We start from the raw sequence: 23,124 nt of genomic DNA on the forward strand, positions 1-23,124 counted from the left end.
GCAGCTGACATACATGACAGTTGATGGGCTATCCTGGAGGGACGTCATGGGTTAATCATGGGACTGGATCTATGGAACATCACCTTCGATGGGATAATATATATATATATAAAACACTGCGAGGACCATCGATAAGTGTAGTGTTCTAACGGCAAATGTAATGTTAGAAATAGGCCAGTAGATAAGCCTAACAAGAAGGTAGAGGAAGGAAAGCTGGATATAAGCCTAGGGGTGTAAGGATTGGCAATGACCATGTTTCAGACATTTCTGTTGAAGATGATGATGACGGAAATGAAATTGAAGAAGAGAATGGAATGATATGTCCTACTTGCCCCAGGATAGTGAACATATATTTATATACTTGGAACTACCTGGACCCAAGCACTGTCCTCCATCAGATTCTAGGCCTATAATCTATGTTTTAGCATGGCTTTGTTAGAGCTAATGGTATAAAAACTAATAGATATGCCCAACATTATATGAACAAAAATCAGTATATAATATCTGTCATTGAAGAAGTTAGCCTACCTTGGACTGCAAGAAAAACAAATATAGGTAACATTGGGCAAGGAGAAAATACAATTCAAAAAGGGAAAAGGATTTTTAAACTGCCAGCAAATAAGGAAAATTTGTGCTGTTTGTAGCAATAAGAGCCTACAAAGTGGTGGCAAGATGAAAAATCTACAATAAGCGTGATAAAGGATTGCATAGAATATGTTATCCATATAAATGTGTGCTAAATTTAATGCAAATTAATTTTTTATTTTGTAAATCATTTGATTTTTGTCAGTGTCATATAGGCATATTCACTGTTAGAATACATATAGTTTTATGCCTCGACATTTTTTTATCACTGGCTACGAGTGGTTTGAAACTATTTTTTTCAAAAATTTCCAAACTTACAATACTTGTTATAAGTACACAAAATTCATACTAATATGTTTTTTGCAAGTAAATGGCAATATATTCCTGGTAGCAAATTTTATATAAAAAAAAAACAGGTAAAGGATATGATTTGTGGTTCCTAAAATAGCCATTTCTCAGAAATTCTGCAAATCCCATAAAAATAGCCCGTATTTCTGGTTTACTACTTGTAATATAGACTGGTCTACAAAGGATTAATAAAACTGGGGTTAGATTTAAGATCTTCTCTGCAAGGGAGCGGTATGCCATCTTTGGTAGTTTGGACAAGGGTGGTGAATTTCCCCAGGAGGACCTGATAGGTTTTTTTGGAAGTGCTGAAATCATAGACTGACAGGCCGGAGTGCGCAAAAGGCCCTTGAGGCTTAAATGCATGGCAGTAGACCTTCCCACAGAAGAAGAAGAAGAAGGTATTCTCAAATAGTTTATTTTATAAATAGATTAGGACTTTTCTTTTAAAAATACTACTAATAAAAAAATAGAGAGACACGTTACAACAGAGTATATAAGAAGCAGAAATATGGCACACAACTTGTCATGTAACAGGTTTCATTAAGGTTGCATGCAAAATATTAAGGCTATTATACCTTATTTCATTCTCGAGATGTCCTGTGGACAGATATATAGGCAGACATCAAATAGAAAAGTAAATTTTATTTCACCCGGAAGAAATGTAGATTCACACAGAGGTAAGGAGGGTAATACAATGTGTGACTACATTGAAATGAAATCTTGTCAACAAATTTTAGCAGACTTTCCGTTCTATTATTTTTTTGAAGCATTGTTGAGTGTACTATGTTAGGAAAACAATCATAATAATTATAACAGTATTAAGTGTTGCAAACATACAAAAATAAATTCTGAAACTACAGTCCTGTACAATACTCACAGCTGAAGTTATAGTGCCGAGTATGGATTCAGGGATTCGTCCTGCTTTCTTTAATATCAAATCAAGAGAGCCACCATCCATGTACTCCATACAAATACTGATTTCCCCATCACTGGAACACGAACAAAACTTTGTTATGAAACATTCCACCAAATAAATAAAATATAAATAAAATTCTGGTTATGCCATTCTAATTTAAAAAAATTGCAACATTTTAATAAATCTTATGGAATAGGAGAATTCAATTCTGTTAGCACATATATGAACAGATGCCATTTTGAAGCTTTGTTGTTGATATTGGCAAACCAATTTATCTAAGGTATGTGTGTGTATACCATAATTATTGTACCAAGTTTAGTTTACATCAGTTGGAATTTACAATTATTTTATTTACAAACCCGCATAATATAGCACTAGCACATATATGTATACTTTATTTATGTAAGTAAATAAATTTTTTTATTATAGTAGATTGTTTTGGGAAGGTCGCGGTTGGCAGGATTGAAATAATTTTCTCAGAAATCTATTTTGAGGACTACTGCAGTAGACAAATTTCTGTTAATTCTACACAATTCGGAAAGATGTACTTTTCCGTAGAGAGATAATGTACTTACTTTTACTCCCATGGCCATGGATACCCTAGGTGGTATTTGGCCTCGCCAACCAGCTGTTGGCGAGAGATAACCAGCTGTTACATGAGAGATAATATAACAAAAATAAAAAATGAGGAAAAAGTAATTCATATCCAAATATAATTGTAAATTCTCACCATGGATGGTGCCAGTGACATGCCTAAGGAAAATTAATTAGAGCCGTCAAATTGATCTTTCAATAATGATTTTATTGGCATAGGTTTAATTTCTTGTTTATTCTACAGAAAATACGGAATGCTTTTAAATTTGTATCATGAGTATTAGAGGCCAATATCAGATGCTATTTAGACTTATGTTATTGCTATTTGGTCAGTTAATAAAACTTATTTTTAGTTTATAAATGAACCTCGTACGTAGATTGTTTGTTTATTCAATTCGAGTTATAACAAAACACACATAACTTAAAAACTAATTGATAATACATAATAAAAAGACTGAATATGTGATTTTTGTTCCAATACTGAAATTTTAAAATGCTTCAAACACAGATGACCAGTGATCACACACCTGTTTTGTACTCACCTATAGAATGCTCCATAGAAACCAACAATGTGGGCGAAGTTACATTCATGGAGAACCTTGAGCTCTCTTATAATTTGTTTCTTTATGGCTGGCTTCACTTCAAGGTGTATCAGCTGTAAAAAACATTACCGACATCAGTCAAATACATTTTATTGCCTACCTACAAGTAGCTTTTTTGATGGCTAGCTTTACTTCCAAATGTATTAGCGTGATAAACATTATTGAAATCAGTCAAATACAGTTTATTGCCAATTAACCCTACCTACAAGTAGGTTTCTTGATGGATGACTTCACTTCCAGATCTACCAGCTGTGACAAACATTATTAACGTGAGTCTAATACAGTTTATTGTCAATTAACCCTATCTAAAAGTAGCTTTTTTGATGGCTGGATTTACTTCCAAATGTATTAGTGTGACAAACATTATTGAAATCAGTCAAATACAGTTTATTGCCAATTAACCCTACCTACAAGTAGGTTTCTTGATGGATGACTTCACTTCCAGATCTACCAGCTGTGACAAACATTATTAACGTGAGTCTAATACAGTTTATTGTCAATTAACCCTATCTAAAAGTAGCTTTTTTGATGGCTGGATTTACTTCCAAATGTATTAGTGTGACAAACATTATTGAAATCAGTCAAATACAGTTTATTGCCAATCAACCCTACCTACAAGTAGGTTTCTTGATGGATGACTTCACTTCCAGATCTACCAGCTGTGACAAACATTATTAACGTGAGTCTAATACAGTTTATTGTCAATTAACCCTATCTAAAAGTAGCTTTTTTGATGGCTGGATTTACTTCCAAATGTATTAGTGTGACAAACATTATTGAAATCAGTCAAATACAGTTTATTGCCAATCAACCCTACCTACAAGTAGGTTTCTTGATGGATGACTTCACTTCCAGATCTACCAGCTGTGACAAACATTATTAACGTGAGTCTAATACAGTTTATTGTCAATTAACCCTATCTAAAAGTAGCTTTTTTGATGGCTGGATTTACTTCCAAATGTATTAGTGTGACAAACATTATTGAAATCAGTCAAATACAGTTTATTGCCAATCAACCCTACCTACAAGTAGGTTTCTTGATAGATGACTTCACTTCTAGATCTACCAGCTGTGACAAACATTATTAACGTGAGTCTAATACAGTTTATTGTCAATCAACCCTATCTAAAAGTAGCTAGATTTACTTCCAAATGTATTAGTGTGACAAACATTATTGAAATCAGTCAAATACAGATGTCAACCCTACCTACACTTACAGATCTACATTATTGAAATCAGTCAAATACAGTTTATTTCAAGTAGGTTTCTTGATGACTTCACTTCTAGATCTACCAGCTGTGACAAACATTATTAACGTGAGTCTAATACAGTTTATTGTCAATCAACCCTAACTAAAAATACCTTTTTTGATGGTTGGCTTCACTTCCAGAAGTATCAGCTGTGGAGCAAATACAGTTTACTGGAATGATTACCTAGTAGCAATAATTAGTAATTTAATATATTCTTTGATGGCCTTAAAAAATTGATCATAACCTTATTGTATACCATTTGAAACACTATTCTCTGTGATATCATCTGCAGATCCATTACAATAGTTTGTTATATTATAAACAATGATGAGTCATTGTTGCTTGTTGAAATGCAACAATGAGTTCAGCTCAAAAACATTGTTTAATTAATACACAATGAGATTGCCAATCAACCTTACTACAAGTAGCTTCAAGCTACCCCCAGTTTTTGCTTATAATGTATTTTTATATTTGAGTTTTTCGGTGAATTAGATGCACCAAAAAAGATATTTTTGTATTGATAACTATTTAATGAATTCCCAAAAAAGCATAATCTGCTAATTAGGTTAAGTTAAAAATGTTCGTTCAAAAAGAAAATGTATTCATATCTTCCACCAACAAATATTGGATTTTTAGATCTGGAGAAAATGGATAGTATTTGCAAGTAGACATTGAAATTTTAAAGTTATATTACTTGGCTCTTACAACATTTCCTAATCAATTTCTTCCTAGATAGAATTTTTGATACAGGACTCGATACATACCTTCCTAGCCATGATGAGCCCGCTGGGTAGATGTCTCACTTTCATGACGACTCCTCCATTTCCGGCCCCCAGCTCCCCAAGCTTCTCTAAGTCGTCATCTGTCAACTCGCCGATCTTTTCCTTCTGACAGAGAAAGAACTCCATTCGCTTTCTCTGGGTGTCGTCCATGCCCAACTCTTCCAATCGCTCTTGTAGAACTTCGATGCTGGTCTTGCCAACGAGTGTACTGTGCCTGGACATGTTAGCAACTAAACATCCCATAGAAACACCGTCACCTGCCTGGTCAGCTGGTTTCAGCAGGAACTGCTACGACTACTGCTCTCTGAGCTAACCTTGAGGCCGTACTACACTGCAATTCTGTGGATGGATTCTAAGTCCATGCAATGTTATTCACACCATTAATTATTGGATAACCAACAGGGAACAGTGAAGGCAAAAGCATCAAGTGAATGTTATTAATTACAACACCTAACAAGCTTTATATAGGTGCAAGAACACAGAGGCAGTACCAAATACACCATGTCATGGGCTAGCAGACTCTTGTAGATGAAGATATTGTGTGTGTACAGGAGAAAAATATTAATGCAGACACTTGACCACTAAATGATTCCAAAACCTCCATTCAGTGGATTAATCATTCCTTTCAATGTATGGATGTCAGTTTTAACTGTTCATTTGGAAAACCGGTGAGTTTCATTTATTACCATCTATCGTTTTCCTTCATAGATTAGATATAAGTATGGTGTGGAGAAGTCTTACCAGGAAATTGTAACAGCTACTTCAGATCAGGTTGTTTGCCTAACTATAATTTCTTTGTGGAAGGCAGAAATATCTTTAATAAGACAATATCTTACTATCTAAGTTCCTGTTCACCTTCTAGTTACATTATTGCACTGTGTTGCTGACTGCTAATGAAATGAAATGCCTTCAATAAAGAGGCATTTGTTTTATAATGTACAATTAAAACATGTCCTCAATAGACACAGGCTCAGAATAAAATATATTTGTTAAAAAAATTAATATAACTAATCTCAGTTTGTGCTTATATAAATTTTCTTGCATAGTTCAATTACTAACACCCTAAATTCTAAACACATTTCAATGAAAACTCTTAAGAAAACATCATATATATATATATATATATATATATATATATGATGTTACTTTGCTTTATATATATATATATATATATATATATATATATATATATATAAATATAAAGCAAAGCAATAGAATGCAAAGATTATTAATCATATTGATTGTCATTATCATATAGATTTGAAGAAAGAATATAACTAACTTTTACTCTGTTTTCAAATCTAAGATAAACAGCTGGGTTAAAAATTCCAGCTATCAGATATAAATAATTGTAAAATTCATACATTGAAAGGTAAATTAAAAGATGGATTTCTAAATACGATTTAATAATTCTGAAGCACAAAAACGATAAGGGTTTATAAGACAACAATATAACTCTATTAGTAGATCACTTGCTATCTACAACCAGTTTTGAATTTTCAACTTTTGTACCCTTTACAATTCCTGTAAATTAAAAAAAGAAAGTGAATAACACAGCTTTAATAAAATTACCAAAATAATGTATAGATAAATAAAACTAACCGAATATAATGAATTAACTCACTATTGTGATACATTACAATAAGATTTGAACATATACTTAAAGCCAATTTAACGGAATTATTATAAATATAAAATATTATACTAAAGAACAAAAATTTAATTAAAGAATACTCAATACAGTGAATATAAAAGTAACCTGTCACTTCAATTAGGTTAAATACATGTCCATGTTAATTATTAGCTGAAATAATACTTATTGTGTACATTTGAGAGAATAATTCAAATCTATGAGCTTTTCTCAAGCAAACTCAGCACTAAAACAAGTCCACTAAATTATGATTGACCTGGGGCCCATTTCTTAAAAATTACAAGTTACATATTTACAATTTCAACTTATTAGATACTTGTAAAACAGGTGTATAAGAGTTACCACTTATAACTTTTGTTACGAGAAGATTTTGTTTGTTTATTTGTAATTAAAATAACTGCAGAAATCTTTATTAAAATGCCAAATAAGAAATTAAAGAAAAATACTTTTCTGGAAGAAATCAAACTGGATACTAAAGACATATTATATTTTGAAATCTTTCCTGATAAATTAACAAAAGCATACAATTAACGATGCGATAAAAAACGCATAAATGTCTGACATAACAGAGCAATAATTTCTTCCAATATCTTGTTAAAGCTTGAAATGTCATTTTTAATATTATATAAGGCAAAGATAATATTTCATTACAAATATTATTCATATCTTAGTTATATGTCATACCTTTATTCCAAAAATTGTTTACTATATTGTATTTTTACAAAGTTTACTTTTTCAAAATTAAAATTGATAAAGTTTTCTGCTAATAAAGTTAAATACATTGACAAATAAACTGTGTTAAAAGTATCATAGCTAGTATAAAATTTAACAAATATTATAAAAAGCAAAACTTTTTAATTTGAAATATTTTGTCCCATTTTTATGATATGAAAAAAATTAAACAATTTTTTATAAGACCAAAGAGATACAAATATCCTAGAAAAGTAGGTTCTAGTGCTTATATCTTAAACACAAAAGTAAATTAATTGTTCAATTTGATTTAATTTTAAATGAGTGTGGATACGAAATGAAGCGAAATACTCTGACTAATCAGTACAAGGGACCTGGGATTCGTTAATAAGTTGTTGGTTTTATAGTATATTTCTAAAGTTAATTTTGCAAATCTGAAGTTGTTCAAGGGCAAGATATAGTCAAGTTTCTAAAAACACATAATACAGGGTCTCCCAAAAAAGGCCAGGATTTTAAACAGTCGTTACTTAAAAACTATTCAAGATAACTATTGATTTAAACGTCAAAATGAAGTTGAAGTAAATAAGTTTTGTTTCCCTTTGTAGTATGGAAGGAAATGTTGACTTTGGTATGTGCAGAACAGCTGCACAGTGGCATTCCACTATTGTGACTGACATGCCTGGCGCCAGTCACAAGTATGATGTTTATGGTGCAACAGAAGCACAGTGTGGTCTATAGTAAGAAAATTGACATTGATTGTTAGTGTGCAGCATCGGTTCGAGTTACATAAAATTCACCAGATGATAAAGCAATCCATCACTGGTTTAACCAGTTTGTAATACAGGAAGTATGTTGAAAGGACATTTAACTTGCCAGCCATTGATTGTCCAACAAAGTCGGTTTGGGTAATTAAACATACCCAAATTGACAGTCCACAGACCATTGATGCCAATCTGATGCGACAGTGAGCCGCCTCATTACGTTCGAGAAGTGCGCAAACACTAATAACAGATTTCCAAATAGTTGGATAGGCAGGGGTGCACCTATTTCCTGGCCTCCAAAAGGAGTCTGGATTTGATCCCTTTGGACTTCTTTTGTATTTCTTTTTGCGTAAAAAACATTGTTTATGCTGTAAATATTTGTGATTTCGCACATCTGCGTTGGATCATTTCGGAAGTGATTGCAACTGTGACCCCAGAGATGCTTCATAACACTTGGCTAGAAATAGAATACTGCTTTGATATCTGTAGAGCAACAAATGGAGGACACATCGAAATGTATTAAGGTACGAAAATAGGGTAGTCTTTTCACTTCAATTTGACCTTTAAATAGTTTATTTATCTTCAATATTGTTTAAGTAATTGCCGTTCAAGATCCCAGCATTCTTTTTTAGAGACCCTTGGGCATGATGGGCCAGCTAGGTTACATCTCCTGGCTCAACAACAGTAAGTGAAAATGTTTACAGATATTTAAAAACGTTAATTTTAAAATCTTTAGATTTACAGTTTACTGATACGGTTGTAAAAATTTACTGGGCATAAGTCCCACTTATTTTTGTTACTAAAACGGTTAAACACATTTTTTTTATACAATTATAATTACAAAAATGCTCAGAATGTTACCTGTGATTATCAAGAAATAGGCCCCAGAAGTGCGCAAAATTCAAATTATGATAGTGAAGTGCTATGAACACAAATGTAATGAGTTTATAAAGTCTACTAAAAGAAGCTATACCTATCCGTAGTTACTAAATATATGCTTGAAAACAAAAAAAAGGTCAGATGTAAAACTTTAGATCTACAATCATAGACATGACAACATAATAAACAGATGTTGATTTTAGTATTGCTCTTCAACCTTTAGACTACAAGATTTTAGGTATAAATTTGAACTATTAATCTAGTGGCACTAATGTAGGTCAAAAGGTGTAGAGGCTTGGCTGGGAATAGGTGAGAAGTTGTACACTGAAATTTTATTATTGCTGATGATAATGTTGCCCAATTTAATATGACTTCTTGCTGATATAATGTAATTTCCATTCATTTCTTTTAATAATAATAAGTGCTTTTTATACATTATCAACTTGATTTAAAACTAATTTGTTGCCTTTCGTTCTGTTTCTTAGGCTTGTCGGTAAGTGGCTACTGTCTCCTCAAGCAAATAATCTGTTTCACAATAGCCTATTTGGTAACAGCAATCTTCTTACACATTTCCTTTATTATTTCTTTCACATAAAGGTCACAGAATAAGCAGGGAGTACAGGAGTAAATATTCTAAATTATTACAATAAGATTCTGGATGGAACTATTGTAACCAACAAGCCAAGAATACGCTATGATAATTTACTGTGTATTTAGGCCTAATTATTACTTAAGAAGTATCCTAACCTATTAACAGGTGAAGACTTGACCGAAACTGTTTCATTAAACGTTGTGTTCCGAGGGGTGAGAGTCATCTGTGGTTTCTCGCGGGGTGGCCATCTACGGACAAATCCACAAAAAAATTCATGTTTTCAGATAAACTTTTAATCGAGAGTGGTTTATGACCCTTATTTCAATCGTGCAAGATTAGAGTTTGCTAATTTAAAATATAATACTTAAAAATTCCATTAATACTTTTGTTACAATATGTTAGGTATGGTTAGTTTAAAATTAGTAAAAACTCATTAATATCAAACTACTTTTGAATGTAATAAATTACTTTTTGACCAATGAGTGTTTTAGTCTACAAGTTCTAACAGACAAATAAGAAGTATTTGAATATCTCGAAGGGTACATATATAATTTATTTAAATGTAAAATAAATTAAAAAAATTGACATTAAGTATTAACAATGGATTGTTACAAAAGTATAATTATTTATAAATTTTATCATAAACTAAATCTTTAGTAATTGTAAATAGGCAGAAGATTAAATGTATTATAAAATACATTAAAATAAATCATTCACAGTGCTACCATTCAGCCTGTTTAACCCTTTTACTGCCGACGTGCGCAATTGCGCACGTTGCGATTTGTTCGAAAAACTGCCGACGTGCTTATTTGCGCACTCTGCCGTTTGTGCGGAAATCGGCGACGTGCGCTATAAAAGCCGTCTCGTATTTGTTTTATACTGGTTTTCAATGTTGTCCAAATGCATCGAAATTCAGCTGTGTTATTCATTACTATATGGACAACACACAGAAAACAGGTTTTATAATCTATGGAAGCCATTTTTGTTACTGAACGTCTTTGGTTATAACTCGAGTTTGGTTTGATAAGGTTATGGTCGATCTCGTTAGTCGTGAGTTCCACTTGTGTTGTTTCGTGTTTTACACTTTATTTGACATTTATATTTGTAAATCTACATATTTTTACGATTAATAAAATGAGTAAGAGAAGATCACCTGTCACCTGCAAAAAACTGCAAAAAAGGTGTTCATCCCACATGTTTTGGGGAACACAAGTGCTAATCAGCAGGCCTATGAACCTAAAAATGTATATATATTTTTGTAAATACTGATCAAAGTGCCTTTTAACTTTAATTTTCTATTATATATTATATTTTCATATCAATGGACAGTGATTTATGTAATAAAGTGATTTATGTATTATAAAGTGATATAGTGTTATCAATAAGTGTTATCTTGAAATTCGAGGATATTGCACCAATTTCAAAAATTCATCACAGCTTCAGTATTTTTCAAGGTGTGTTCCTAAAACTTTTTGGGAATGTTTATATATAATTACTATACAATAAAAAATTATAATTATGGTGTTGGTTTAATATTTAAATATAGTTGTTAAAGTGCAAACTCAAAAAATAATTTTTATTTATTTAAAATTTTTGTTTCATGACATAATATATATATTTTTTAATGACAGAAAATGTTTAAATTATGTTTTGTAGCAAATTTCAACTTATAAGGAAAAAACAAGATAAAGTTTATCAATTTATGATAAAAAATAATGAATCCATGATTTTTTAAAAAAATCATTACATTTTAGTCAATTTCAGCCCGGCATTTTTAGCAAGTCAGTAAAATTAAAGTCTGGCATTTTTCAACAAACCAAAAAAAAAGTGTCCGGCAGTAAAAGGGTTAATGTTGATTTGCATATTTTAGACTTATTTGATGATGATAATATATCAATAGTGCATCCAATTTTTACTAATTTGCGTAGTGCAAAATGTGAATGATTGGAAAATATCCTTAGTTTATGTTTTTTATTAACTGGTTAAAATTTAAACATTACATTAATTTATTGAAAATGAGTGCTTAAAATGCCAAAAAGTACTTTGGTGTCTTTAACCCTAGAAGTGACAGTCAGAATTTCCTGAGATGGCAAGCTGATTCTTGTCTATGTGCAGAGATTCACTACATCTTTAATAAATTGCACACACGTATTATGAATCTGATATAATACAAATTATATGGCATAAAAACATTTTATAGTCATAGTTCAGATGAAGGAAAATAATTTCTGATTTTTAATTGTCAACATCAGATACCTACAAAAATGTCGATATTTATTTGTTTCTACATAAACACTCTTTTTTAATGCTCAAAAGTTTCTTTACCTTATTTTTAATTAATTTTGTAATTAATCATTTTAAAATTACTAAAATGTCACTATATTAAAAACATTTGTAGAAAACCGTATATTATAAATAACTTATTCTGTCAAAATCAAAGAGGACAACAAGTTAATATGATTGTTTAAATTGTTACAAATTGTAAAGCAAAAACAGTTGTGTTGAAAATTCATATTGTTTTGTAACTCAAAATTCTGAGTCAATCAAAAGTATATTAGACTTTGGTTTAGTGCAAATAATATAACTAAACACTGTTTTATATCGTATGTGCGAATAAAATAATTTTCATCTTTTTCCACCTGCTGAAACTTCTGCCTATTGTTAGTTTTTTTGAATAAAAACATGATTTATCAAAAATACACTGTCCAGAATTAATTTTTAACTTGTGCCACTGTCAAGTTTCTACAAACAATGGTAACCACTACAGCTTATTTTGAATTTGTAAAATTTTGTAAATGCAACTAGTCGATTGTTGTGGATATTGACTGTTTCAAATTATACTAATTTTGTACAATACTTATATTTTTTATTTTTACTATTTATAGCCAAATAAAATACGATCAGTTATGTTTATATATGCAAATGAAAGTCCAAAATCTTGTCTTCTCACTGATATATATATACTATTTGTTTTACACATACTAGTCTTAAACATTAAAAACATGAGCTAAAGGAAAATAATTTTCACGCTCACACTCAGGAAGAAATTCACCCCACATACAAGGAAATAACGTTAGAAATCCATTGATTGCCACTTCTAGGGTTAAGTTCTCTTCATTTACAATGACAATTTTTGCAGAATGTGACTGTCACACAAATTTTTTACAACCTTTGTTAAAACACTACTGTCCATGCTATACTGGGCCATACATATATGGGTATAACGTCAAAAAAGACATTGTTTGTAAACGTTCCATCATCAAGAAAGTATGAAGATTATATTTGAAATCAATAAAGTGTGAACTAAATAATTAAAGCATAACATCACAATGTTGTAAAGCATTTATTACTGGCATCAGACTTTACTGAGACTAATATATAAAAAGAACTATATTAATTATTTGGAACAAGAATATTATGAAAGTTTTTTCACTTGGCATTAATGGGCCTATTCCATTGTTAACATCGATTCATTCATTAAATTTACTTACAAGTCCTTCATTAATAAATGTACATATTCATGTATAAAAGCACATTACCCTTTAAACATTTATATTAAACACCATATGTTTTGACAATTTTATACCATAATCATGGTGAACCTAACCTCACAACGAAGTTATAAAAAAATAAATAAAAAACAAGTATACATTGATAATCTGTGAAAAATTGATAGTATTATAAATTTAATAAATAAAATAAAATAAATGATCTCTCACGCTGTCTTTAAAGTTGTATGCTTATACTCTTAATTTGGAAATTTTCTTAAGTATTGGATATCTCTTATTGATGTAGATTATGTATAATATAGTGTTATGATCATTCTGATAATTTTAACAGATTAAAGAAATTCCAATCCTCTCAACGTAGTGTTATATTTTTGTATCAAATAATGTTCTGTCTATATTAATGGAAATTAAGTGAGATAAAGATTTGATGGAAATTTCTATATATAGAATAAAAAGTTTTTTTAAGAAATTATAAAACAATAGATTGATTTAACAATAATAAATATTTAATAATTTAATAATAACAATATTAATAATAAATAACAAATATTGTAAACACAAGTTTCAAATAAACAGACATCAATATGAAAGAGATATACTTATTCAAAATATTCAAACCAATCACAGAAATACAAAATGCCTGCATTTCATTCAATGCTGAATATATTAAAAAATCCATAGTAAGATATTAATTTGAAAATAAAAATCTGTGCAACCAATCATTATTAAAAAGTGAGCAACATTTAGATATTGATAAAAATAAAACAAGATAAAGAATATGTCTTCTTTCCATTACAACTCTCAGCTAAGCAAAGAAAAAATGTTTTAAAAGTTAAAATATCACATATATTATGGAATACAAAACAATTATTTTTGTCTTTATAAGAAAGATGTAAACAAAAAAGGAAAATAAGAAACAGTTTTTAACAGTTTGTTTCATTTTCAAAAATTAATTGAAGTGATTATGAAAAACATTACATTGGCTAGACAAGATGAAATTCCGAATTAAAAATCACATTACAAGTTCTAAAATCAAAAAAGAGAACTACCATTAATTCAAATTTTATAAAACACCTATGAAAGATTATTCACAACTATAAAAGTATAAGGAATTTGATTTTGAGAAAGATCGTAACAATATGTTAAACACCATGCAAATTAATATAAAAATCCAATATATACATTTATAACAACATAACAAAGTACAAAGTATTGCAGCATCACATAATTCTTAAGACTTTGTCCACAGAGATTTCCTATTAACTTAATTAACACATTATTAATATACATATGCTGACAGTTTTTGTATCTTTTTTTCATAGTTTTGGTGGGTGTTAGGTTAACTTCATTGTGACCATGAAATAAAATCGTTGAAAAAATATATCAGTTAACAAAAAGGTTTTCAATTTATTTATTTGATGATGGTAATCCAACAAACAGAAGTCTTAAGTTCAAGGTCACTCAAATCTTATTATAATCAACGGCAAAATTTAGACCCAACGTAAATAAAAAGTACATCTATTTTGTGCGACAGTCACATGTTTTAAAATTTATTTTTTATCAGTAGTGTAATATTCTACATGACTAGACTATTTCGAAAGCAATCAACTAGAAGACGCCAGCTAGGGTAAGCTGTGACAGAATGGATGAGACCAATGGGTTAGAAGGGAAGAGGAAGGGAAAGGAAATGGCACAGACTGGACGGATCTCATATAATAGTGGCGCAATTGATTATGGATGACACACAAATGGATAATGTCCCAACTAGGCTAGGCTACAGCGGAGAAGGCAAATCAACAAGGCACAGAAAGCTTTGACACGGAAGGAGAATGTGAATGTGGTAGGTTTCTGAAAACGAGAAATAAACGGGGAATATGCCTAATTTGGTCATTCCAGTGCGCAAATCTATGGCTAATTTGTCAATGTTACATTTTTTGTGTCTGTCATATTTGGCTTTAGATCTTACATATAAACTTCGTTATAAATTAATAATTCTTAAAAATCTTATGTACATTACACATTTAATTTTTAAAGATATTGTTATTAAACTAAAAACTGAGAGTGGGCTGTATCCTAAAAAAAGTCTCTATTTAATCACATTATTTAAAATTGTTAATACATTTTATACTTAATGTATATTAGCAAAATTAGTCAGGCGTGTTATTAAATTATAAACCAAAGATAAAGATGAAATAAAGTAATAAAATTTCCCTTATTAGTTTATAAAATTTATTTAGTGTTTATTATCAGTATTCAGATTTAAGTTTACAGTCTACTGACCACCGAATCCAAATCTACTGTTATTTTAGATTCAAACCATTGTTAACTCTAGGGCCTAATCCTAATAATTTAGAGATAAATAGATAAAAGAAGCACAAACATACAATTTAGCCTACAAAAGAACATACAACAGAAAAAATACAACAAAATAAACAACAATAGAAGGAAAGGAAGAATAAATTTAAAATACTTAGAACTTGATAATCAGAGTACTAAACAAAATTTGAATGGAAAGAACAAGTAACACAATTTTTAGAAAGTAAAACAATACAAAAGAAAAATATATTTAAGAGTAAAGCAACATAAAGTCAACAAGTAAAGAACACATAATATAGAAAGTTAATGAAAATAAAACAGCAAAGAAAAGTTTAAAAATTCAACTAAAGAATAACCTGCTCAAAAAAGTTCAAAACCGGATCTTAAACAAAATTCAATAAAACATTTTTGGAATATTAGGTTAAAACACAGCAAATGTTTTCGAAAACATTTCAACAGTTTCTAAATGAATATGCATTGTTCTTTATTGCACATTGTGTTTACAGTACACAGAATCATGAATAGCTTAAAGCCATTTTACATTTATTTTACTTAATCCAATTTACAGAATAGCCATATAGTTAAGCTAAAGATTTTATGTAAACATGGATTGAAAATCTAAACATACAAGATAAATATAAATTGATTTAATATGTTAACTATCATTACATTTTCTGCTTCTTCGATTTTTGGTAGAAATATTTGTTAGGTATTTTTAATAACACCTATACTGTTGACAAAATTAACCAACAATAGAAAACATAATACAAGCAAACGATTATCAAACCAATATTTCATTAAACATTTTTATACAGGATCTTTTTACGAAGTAAAATAATTTTTCAACAGACTTTATTTTCTAAAGATATGGTATTGATTTTCTGCCAAAATGTCTAACACCACTTTCCATTGATGGTATTAGTGCTAATTTACAATATGTCGCCATGTTGTAAAACCACATCGTAGTTGTAGAGGAAGCCACACAAACTATATCCAAAATACGAAAAGTTATGCTCAAATTGTTTCTGTGACAAATAATAGTCGTCAGTTTTTTATTTCGAAATAAAAATAATTTTTTATAATTATAATTTCAAAGTTCTGAACTTATCTATATAAAAGTTAAACTTAATAGGCTACCTACTCAGTTTGGCATGTTATGGTTTGCAGAAAAATTTGATTTTCAACATTTAATTAATAAACAACAATAAATTTGGTTTTTGAAGTAAAAATACAGTATTTACCAGAGGTGTTCATTTTTATTATCTCACTTAGCCTTTAAATAGTTAATAATAAAAAAAAAATAGTATAAAGTTTAATGTTTTATTATTTTGCATGTACAATCTTAACTGGCATATATAATTTTAATTTTTAAATTTAAAAGTACATAATTTAATATAATTTTATTATGTTGTAAATATTTACTATTCGTTTGATTGTTTAATATATTTGCTGTTATTTTCTGGAGGAGTTCCCAGAACGTTGACTTTATCATGATTGATGAATGATCACAAAAACTGGCCAGTACATTAGCTAGCCCACAGGACAGCAGAAGGAAGGACAAGGTAGACTACTGTCAACAGATAACTTATCCTTCCGTCGCGGATCCACACCAGACACAAATTAGCCATAGAGAGCTTTCTGAAAGGTGACTGAGATACCTTTTAGCACTGGCTGAAGCTGGTTCACTATTCTGCTTCCTAAAATGTAAAACAAGTTTTGGTTAGAACATGTGTTTGTTTTCTGGATCAAGAACTAACTTACATTCAATGTGACGCTGGGCCAGTACTACACTATTAAATATTGTTGTAAAGTCGTTTGTTCTTTGGCAAACAACATATTTGATCATAATTATATAGGCCTTACCACAGTTGCAGAATATATTGTGTGTAGACTATACAGTCTACAAAACGTAACAACAGCCAAGCATTATCACAATGCCAAGATATATCACCCAATCTGTTAGTAATAAAGCTCAGGTGAGGAGAAAGCATTAGACTTGCTTAGCAATAAGTGCCAGAAAAAAATTATTTTCAAGCATTAGTAAATGACGGGTTCACAACACTGTGTTGATATTGGTTTGCGGCTTCAATTCAAATATTTGGTTAATTTTCTTAACAACCTGTTATAAGTTTTGTTAGTTTATTATATTTCCACCGGTTACGTGTTATTTAATGACATTAGATCATGTTAGTTAAATAGACACCTGGCACTTCTGTTTAAATAACTTTTTACAGTCATATTAAAATAAACTATCTTGATTCATTTTAAACAACTCATCTAAAATTTTCAGTTATGACAGCCTATAGTACTGTATTGCCGAAAATGAATTTAAATGAAAAACTAAATTTAATTATCTAAAAGAATCAACACTTCAGTTTCAGTTTTTTTGTATCATTGTATGTCATACCTAAATAATTGTGAAAATATTTCTACTTATAACTTGAGACAGATCTCTTAATATATGAAAGTAATATATATGTACTACAAGAATCAGATCATATATATATTATATTATATGAAACAACCACAGTGCTAAATATATAACATAACTGAATGAGTTCTCTTCATACACAAAGTTAGAACTAAGCTATCACCATACCAACATTTCTTCAATATACACAACTACTAACAAAACTAACATTTTATTACTACTTGTGTGAGATCTCTTCATTAGTAACTGTATATATACAATATTATTACCTCTGTTTGAGATAACGTTATTACATAAGTAAGATATCCTCACAAAGTTATTACCAGTATATAAGCTAAATCTTTACATATACAAAATTACTGAGTGTAATCTCTTCATAACCAAAGTTATGCTGCATATATAAAGTAAGTTTGCAGACATCTCTTTATATAGAGTTATCTGAGCAAAGTAACCAACTGATGAGATCTCTTCAAGTAACGAAGTTAATATTTAAGCGTGACGACTTCTCGCACCAATTTACAAACATACTTGGATGAGAATTTTTCATATACAAAATTAGCCTACTACCGATGTGTGATATTTTCAGGTATTAAAGTGAGATATTTCTATACAAACTCCCCTTTCCATACAAAACCAAATGAACACTCTCAATCTGTTTTAACCCTGTTCCGCCAAACTTCATTTTGACCACACTGGTGCTACTGGATTATTTATTATAACGTAATAATGATAATGATATAACAGCAGATAACATTGAAAACTTAAGTATTATTTTTTTAATAACTCTGTAGATAGGTAACCAATAATGTTTGTTTGTTGAAATAAATTAAATGTAATCATAATACACCATAACATTTTCTGAAATCACACAGCTGAACAAGAAAGAAATAGCCTGGGATAATCTCTCACAAAGTTGCATTGGATGGATGGTGCATACCATGCATATTTATAAAAACTGTATATATAAAATGTATAGAATATTAAGCTGATTAAAACATGAAGGCATTTAACAAACACGACACTTAAACCTTTTGCTGTAAGTCGGCTTCCATTCACCTGGAAAACAAGAACACTTTTCTATTATTTTAAAAAACAAAACTTACACCCTGTAGTATGAGGCTATAAAAATGGTGAAGCTAAAAAATGGATTCACTCTTGCAGAGTTAATGCAAATTCTGTTCATAAGTATCTGAGAAATGCTAGGGAAGGAGGACACGGCTCACTTTCTGGCCTTGGTCTTATAACGTTGGCTAGGTAAGTTATCTACATGAAGACCTTATTAATAAGTAAATACTAATATAGTCTACTTATGAAGAATCTTGTAGCATTGGAAAGAGTTTAATTTAATATCACTAGTAAGCTTAAATGAATACACATTTTTCAATAATACTATGTAGATTACATCATGAACGGTTTGGATGAGAATACATTATTAATAAACCTTGTTCAAAAATCTTGCAGTAAAAATTTTGCCAATAGGGGAACACATACAAAGGACTCATCAGAAGCCTTTAGCCAGTTCTAGGGTTAACTCCTACTGTTATATGTGAAAATCGAAAAGTAAATTGTGTATTGGTTTTAACAATGTTGTGGAAGTTGTTATTAAATCTTAATATTTTGGCTGAATTGTTAATTATTTATCTTTGGAAAATTAAGAACAAATCATTAAATTTATCAACCAATAATGTTAAGTCACTAACGAGTAAGATTCTAACAATATTTTGAACCCATAAAATCATAAATCTCTAAAAGGTTTTGCATTGACTGGTAGGTAAGTTTCCATCATATTAATGATAAAATCAGAAGCAATAAAAATATGATTTACTCCTGATTCTTTTTATAATTTCTTTTCTAGTAAATTTTTAAACTTATCTAAAAAAAAATATATCTCCTAAGTTATATCCTTTTCTGACTAATAAAAAAAGGAACCCCTCGAGCAGTATAAGGAGTAGTACAAAAGTCAGATATTTTTAAATATCTAGTGTATTTTAAGAACATTTATATTACTCATTTGCAACCAGTGCTCATTTCATGAAAGTATGTCTATTAGTTTTATTATGATTATGTAAGAAAACCTTAAAATCCTCAATATTGTTCATGAAACCCTAAATGTTAAGATGAAAAAGAATTATTTTCACCCGGTTCAGAGGAATAAATGTGTAATTGTAAAAAACCCAGCTGTTTTTTTGTAAAGAGAATTTTACATTTTTGTGATAAACGAGTTGCTCATTGCTGCTTTGACCCTGCAGAACAATATGATCACATTATCAAGATGGCTAAAAAGGTGGACCCTTTCTTTGGTATTCACGGATTACAAAATAAAGAACTAATGGTCAATTTAGTTAAAAATAACTTTCAAGATTTTGACTGAAAGACTTAAGTTGACACCAAAGTTGACAACTAAAAGTGACAAAAGACTGTTTGTAGAAAACTATAAAGTTGTCAATTAAAAGTTGCTCTTCTCAAATTAGAGCAACAAGTGGAAAACTTGTTGCCAAAGTATTGGTGCGAAAGGTTTAGGCAGTAGTGTCAAAGTTAGATGAAGAAGACGCAATTATTACAGTGGCTGCTTGTGTTATCATAGCCAGCCACTGTTCAAGAGATTTCCGAAGATATTGGGTGAGACCCTCATTGAAGGCTAGGGATAGGTACAGTGGCAATGACATGATAGCTGATTTCGGAGATGACATTGATCTGACGGGTTGATTGAGGTGATGGGATTGTAAAAAAACTTTCTGAGAATGACCAATAGTGATTTAAGTATTTGAGTACTTAATTTAAATTATCGGACATAAAATCAAGAAACATGCCACAAACTACAGGAAAGCAGTACCTGTCCAAGAAAAGCTAGCAGTTACGTTTTTGGCTACTAGTGAATCGTTCACACACCTCGGATATTTGTTTAAAATCTCAAAACCAACCATTTCACTGTTTGTAAGGCCTTGATAGCAGTGTTGAAGGATAATATCATGGTAAGAAATTAACACTGCTTATATAATCAGTAGTTATTACAGCCGAGTACTGACTCGGAAATTGTTTCTTCGTATTCTACTTATTTATCAATATCATCATTAGTGAGTTGATTTACAGATATTTGACTGCTTTTTTATAGTAATTAAGCATCAAAACCCTATCACATAAAATGTGGCTACAATCACTAGTTCATCTACATTAGCACTGTGATATGAAAAATTTACTCATACACTGTATTACAAATTTAACATTCAAATATCTTTACATGTTATGCCTCATATTTAATCTATTGAGACTGAGGATTTTATCTTTAGTACATGCTTATCTATTTGGAGATTAGATAAATGTGACAGTTTCTTTACCTATATGCCAATAGATTTTCAAAAAGAAAGAGAGAGGGAGATCAATTTTTAATATTGAACAATTTCAATATTGAATTAACCTTTAGTAAAATTGAACTTTGAGCGACATAGGCTAACCCAAACAAATTATTTCATGAAGTGACATTATATTTTGGGGTTTAATAGTTGTGTTTAGTAATAAAATGTCTACCTGTTAAAATAATATATTGAGTACAATTAATTATTGGATGTAAACTTTTTAAAGCAGAAAAAATATACAGTTTACCCCAAACAATAATGTATAGCAACACATTTGTAATTTTACTCTTGAAAATATTATATATATTATAAAGAGCATTTATGACCAAACAAAGTAATATAGAACTTGATAATTGCCTTCAGGATAAAATTAATTATAGCCTTTAGAAATCTTCAATGAATCGTGAAATTTAAATTTTGTGTATTGCTCCTTGTTTTCAAGGTAACACTACGGGCATACTGCAATTAAAATACTTTTAGCTTCAACCAGTTCCAAACCCTAGAAATAAAATATTAGCTATCCAAATACAAAAACAGGCAATTAAATTATTATTCATATACAAGAATTTACCAAATAATACACATGTCAATTAGACAGTTAGTTGGGGGAATATCAAATAGTATTCTGGTGGCATTCGGTAAAATCTCAACAAAATCATTATAAAATAACGCTTAACTATATAACAGTGAGAAACCTGAGTGTACAATAAGAGACTTGAAGTATTAACAGAATATCAATAACAACTTATTTGCTTTTTCATTAACTTACATAACCATATAATTTTTTTAACAATGTATATGTGAGCATGTTATTACTCCTCCTTCGATTGTAAGATGGTAACATGTTGAATGTGTTGCCCTTAAAATAACTAGTCTCCTTTTGACCTGTCAGATATTGTCCTCAGCAGATAAAGTTCAGGCTGATCGACCTGATTAGATTGGGATAAAACTCGAATTAAGAGCACCATGGAATATACCTCATGTGAAGCTTAAAACATTAAGTTGGCATAATAATTTTAACATGGCATACAATGCATTCTTTGTACCTTAGAGCAGACTGATCACCATTACTGTGTCAGTGTTATACTACGTTCACACTGGAAAGAAAATAAAAGTTTTGTGTACAACAATAAATATTGCTAGTCAAAACGAGCACAGAAGCTTTCACAATCCACGTTGGAAAATAATGTCTGAATGCCATCATGACAACTGGAGGTTAGTGTTGGACAGTAACATTTTCAAGTGTAAACATTGCTAAGGTCATTCTATGTGTCAACAGATATTTCATTACCTCTGCAACAACTATTAAAAGTATTTGTGATGCTCCACTTCTGCGGCAGTTCTTACGATTAAAATTGCTCATTCTTTTTCACTCTACACAATAGCAGTTTTACAAGTCCTTTCGCAAAAGGGGAAGGAATTTTCTCGGTTTACAAGAGGAATGGGGGGTGCTTGCTTGCCTAAGTCTGACCATGTAGTATGGAGGGGTTTAAAGTAGCAAGATATGAGAGATCATGATTGATCAGTCAAGTTCAACAAAGACTGAACATTGGTAAATTTTAAATATTAATAGGCAGACCAGATTTTTTCAAATATCCTGTCTGTACAATTCTACTCATTAAAATTGTTTTGTTCAGACAGAAATATACAAATAAGTAATATATTAAATAATATAAAATGTCAAAAACTAAATATTAATCAACCTTAGGAATTTTTTACATACATAACAGCTAATAAGGTAAGAGAAAAAATACCAGTTAAGATGGGCTACTACAGTACACAGTAGTATGGTTATATATAGACCAGATCTTACAGGTGTTAAAAATTTAATTATTTTAATATTAATAATATTACTTGCATTGAAG

At 30.1% G+C, this 23,124-nt stretch overlaps 1 protein-coding gene across 7 annotated transcripts in view; it reads right to left on the reverse strand.

The window, feature by feature from the left end:
• The window catches only part of LOC124365977 (dual specificity mitogen-activated protein kinase kinase dSOR1), a 39,669-nt gene that overhangs the window by 12,078 nt on the left and 4,467 nt on the right, over positions 1-23,124 (reverse strand). Inside the window, exons 2-6 of one of the 7 annotated variants that reach the window (XM_046822135.1) lie at positions 17,134-17,172; positions 9,806-9,898; positions 5,060-5,285; positions 2,986-3,098; positions 1,811-1,922 (exon numbers count right to left, since the gene is read on the reverse strand). In XM_046822135.1, coding sequence (XP_046678091.1) covers positions 1,811-1,922; positions 2,986-3,098; positions 5,060-5,285; positions 9,806-9,898; positions 17,134-17,172 — 583 coding nt within the window. Of the gene's footprint in view, positions 1-1,810; positions 1,923-2,985; positions 3,099-5,059; positions 5,292-9,805; positions 9,899-17,133; positions 17,173-23,124 lie in introns of all 7 variants that reach the window. The other 6 variants (XM_046822134.1, XM_046822137.1, XM_046822136.1 and 3 more) reach the window with 6 other exon arrangements.

This window comes from Homalodisca vitripennis, chromosome 7, assembly GCF_021130785.1.
Source record: "Homalodisca vitripennis isolate AUS2020 chromosome 7, UT_GWSS_2.1, whole genome shotgun sequence".
NCBI lineage: Eukaryota > Metazoa > Arthropoda > Insecta > Hemiptera > Cicadellidae > Homalodisca > Homalodisca vitripennis.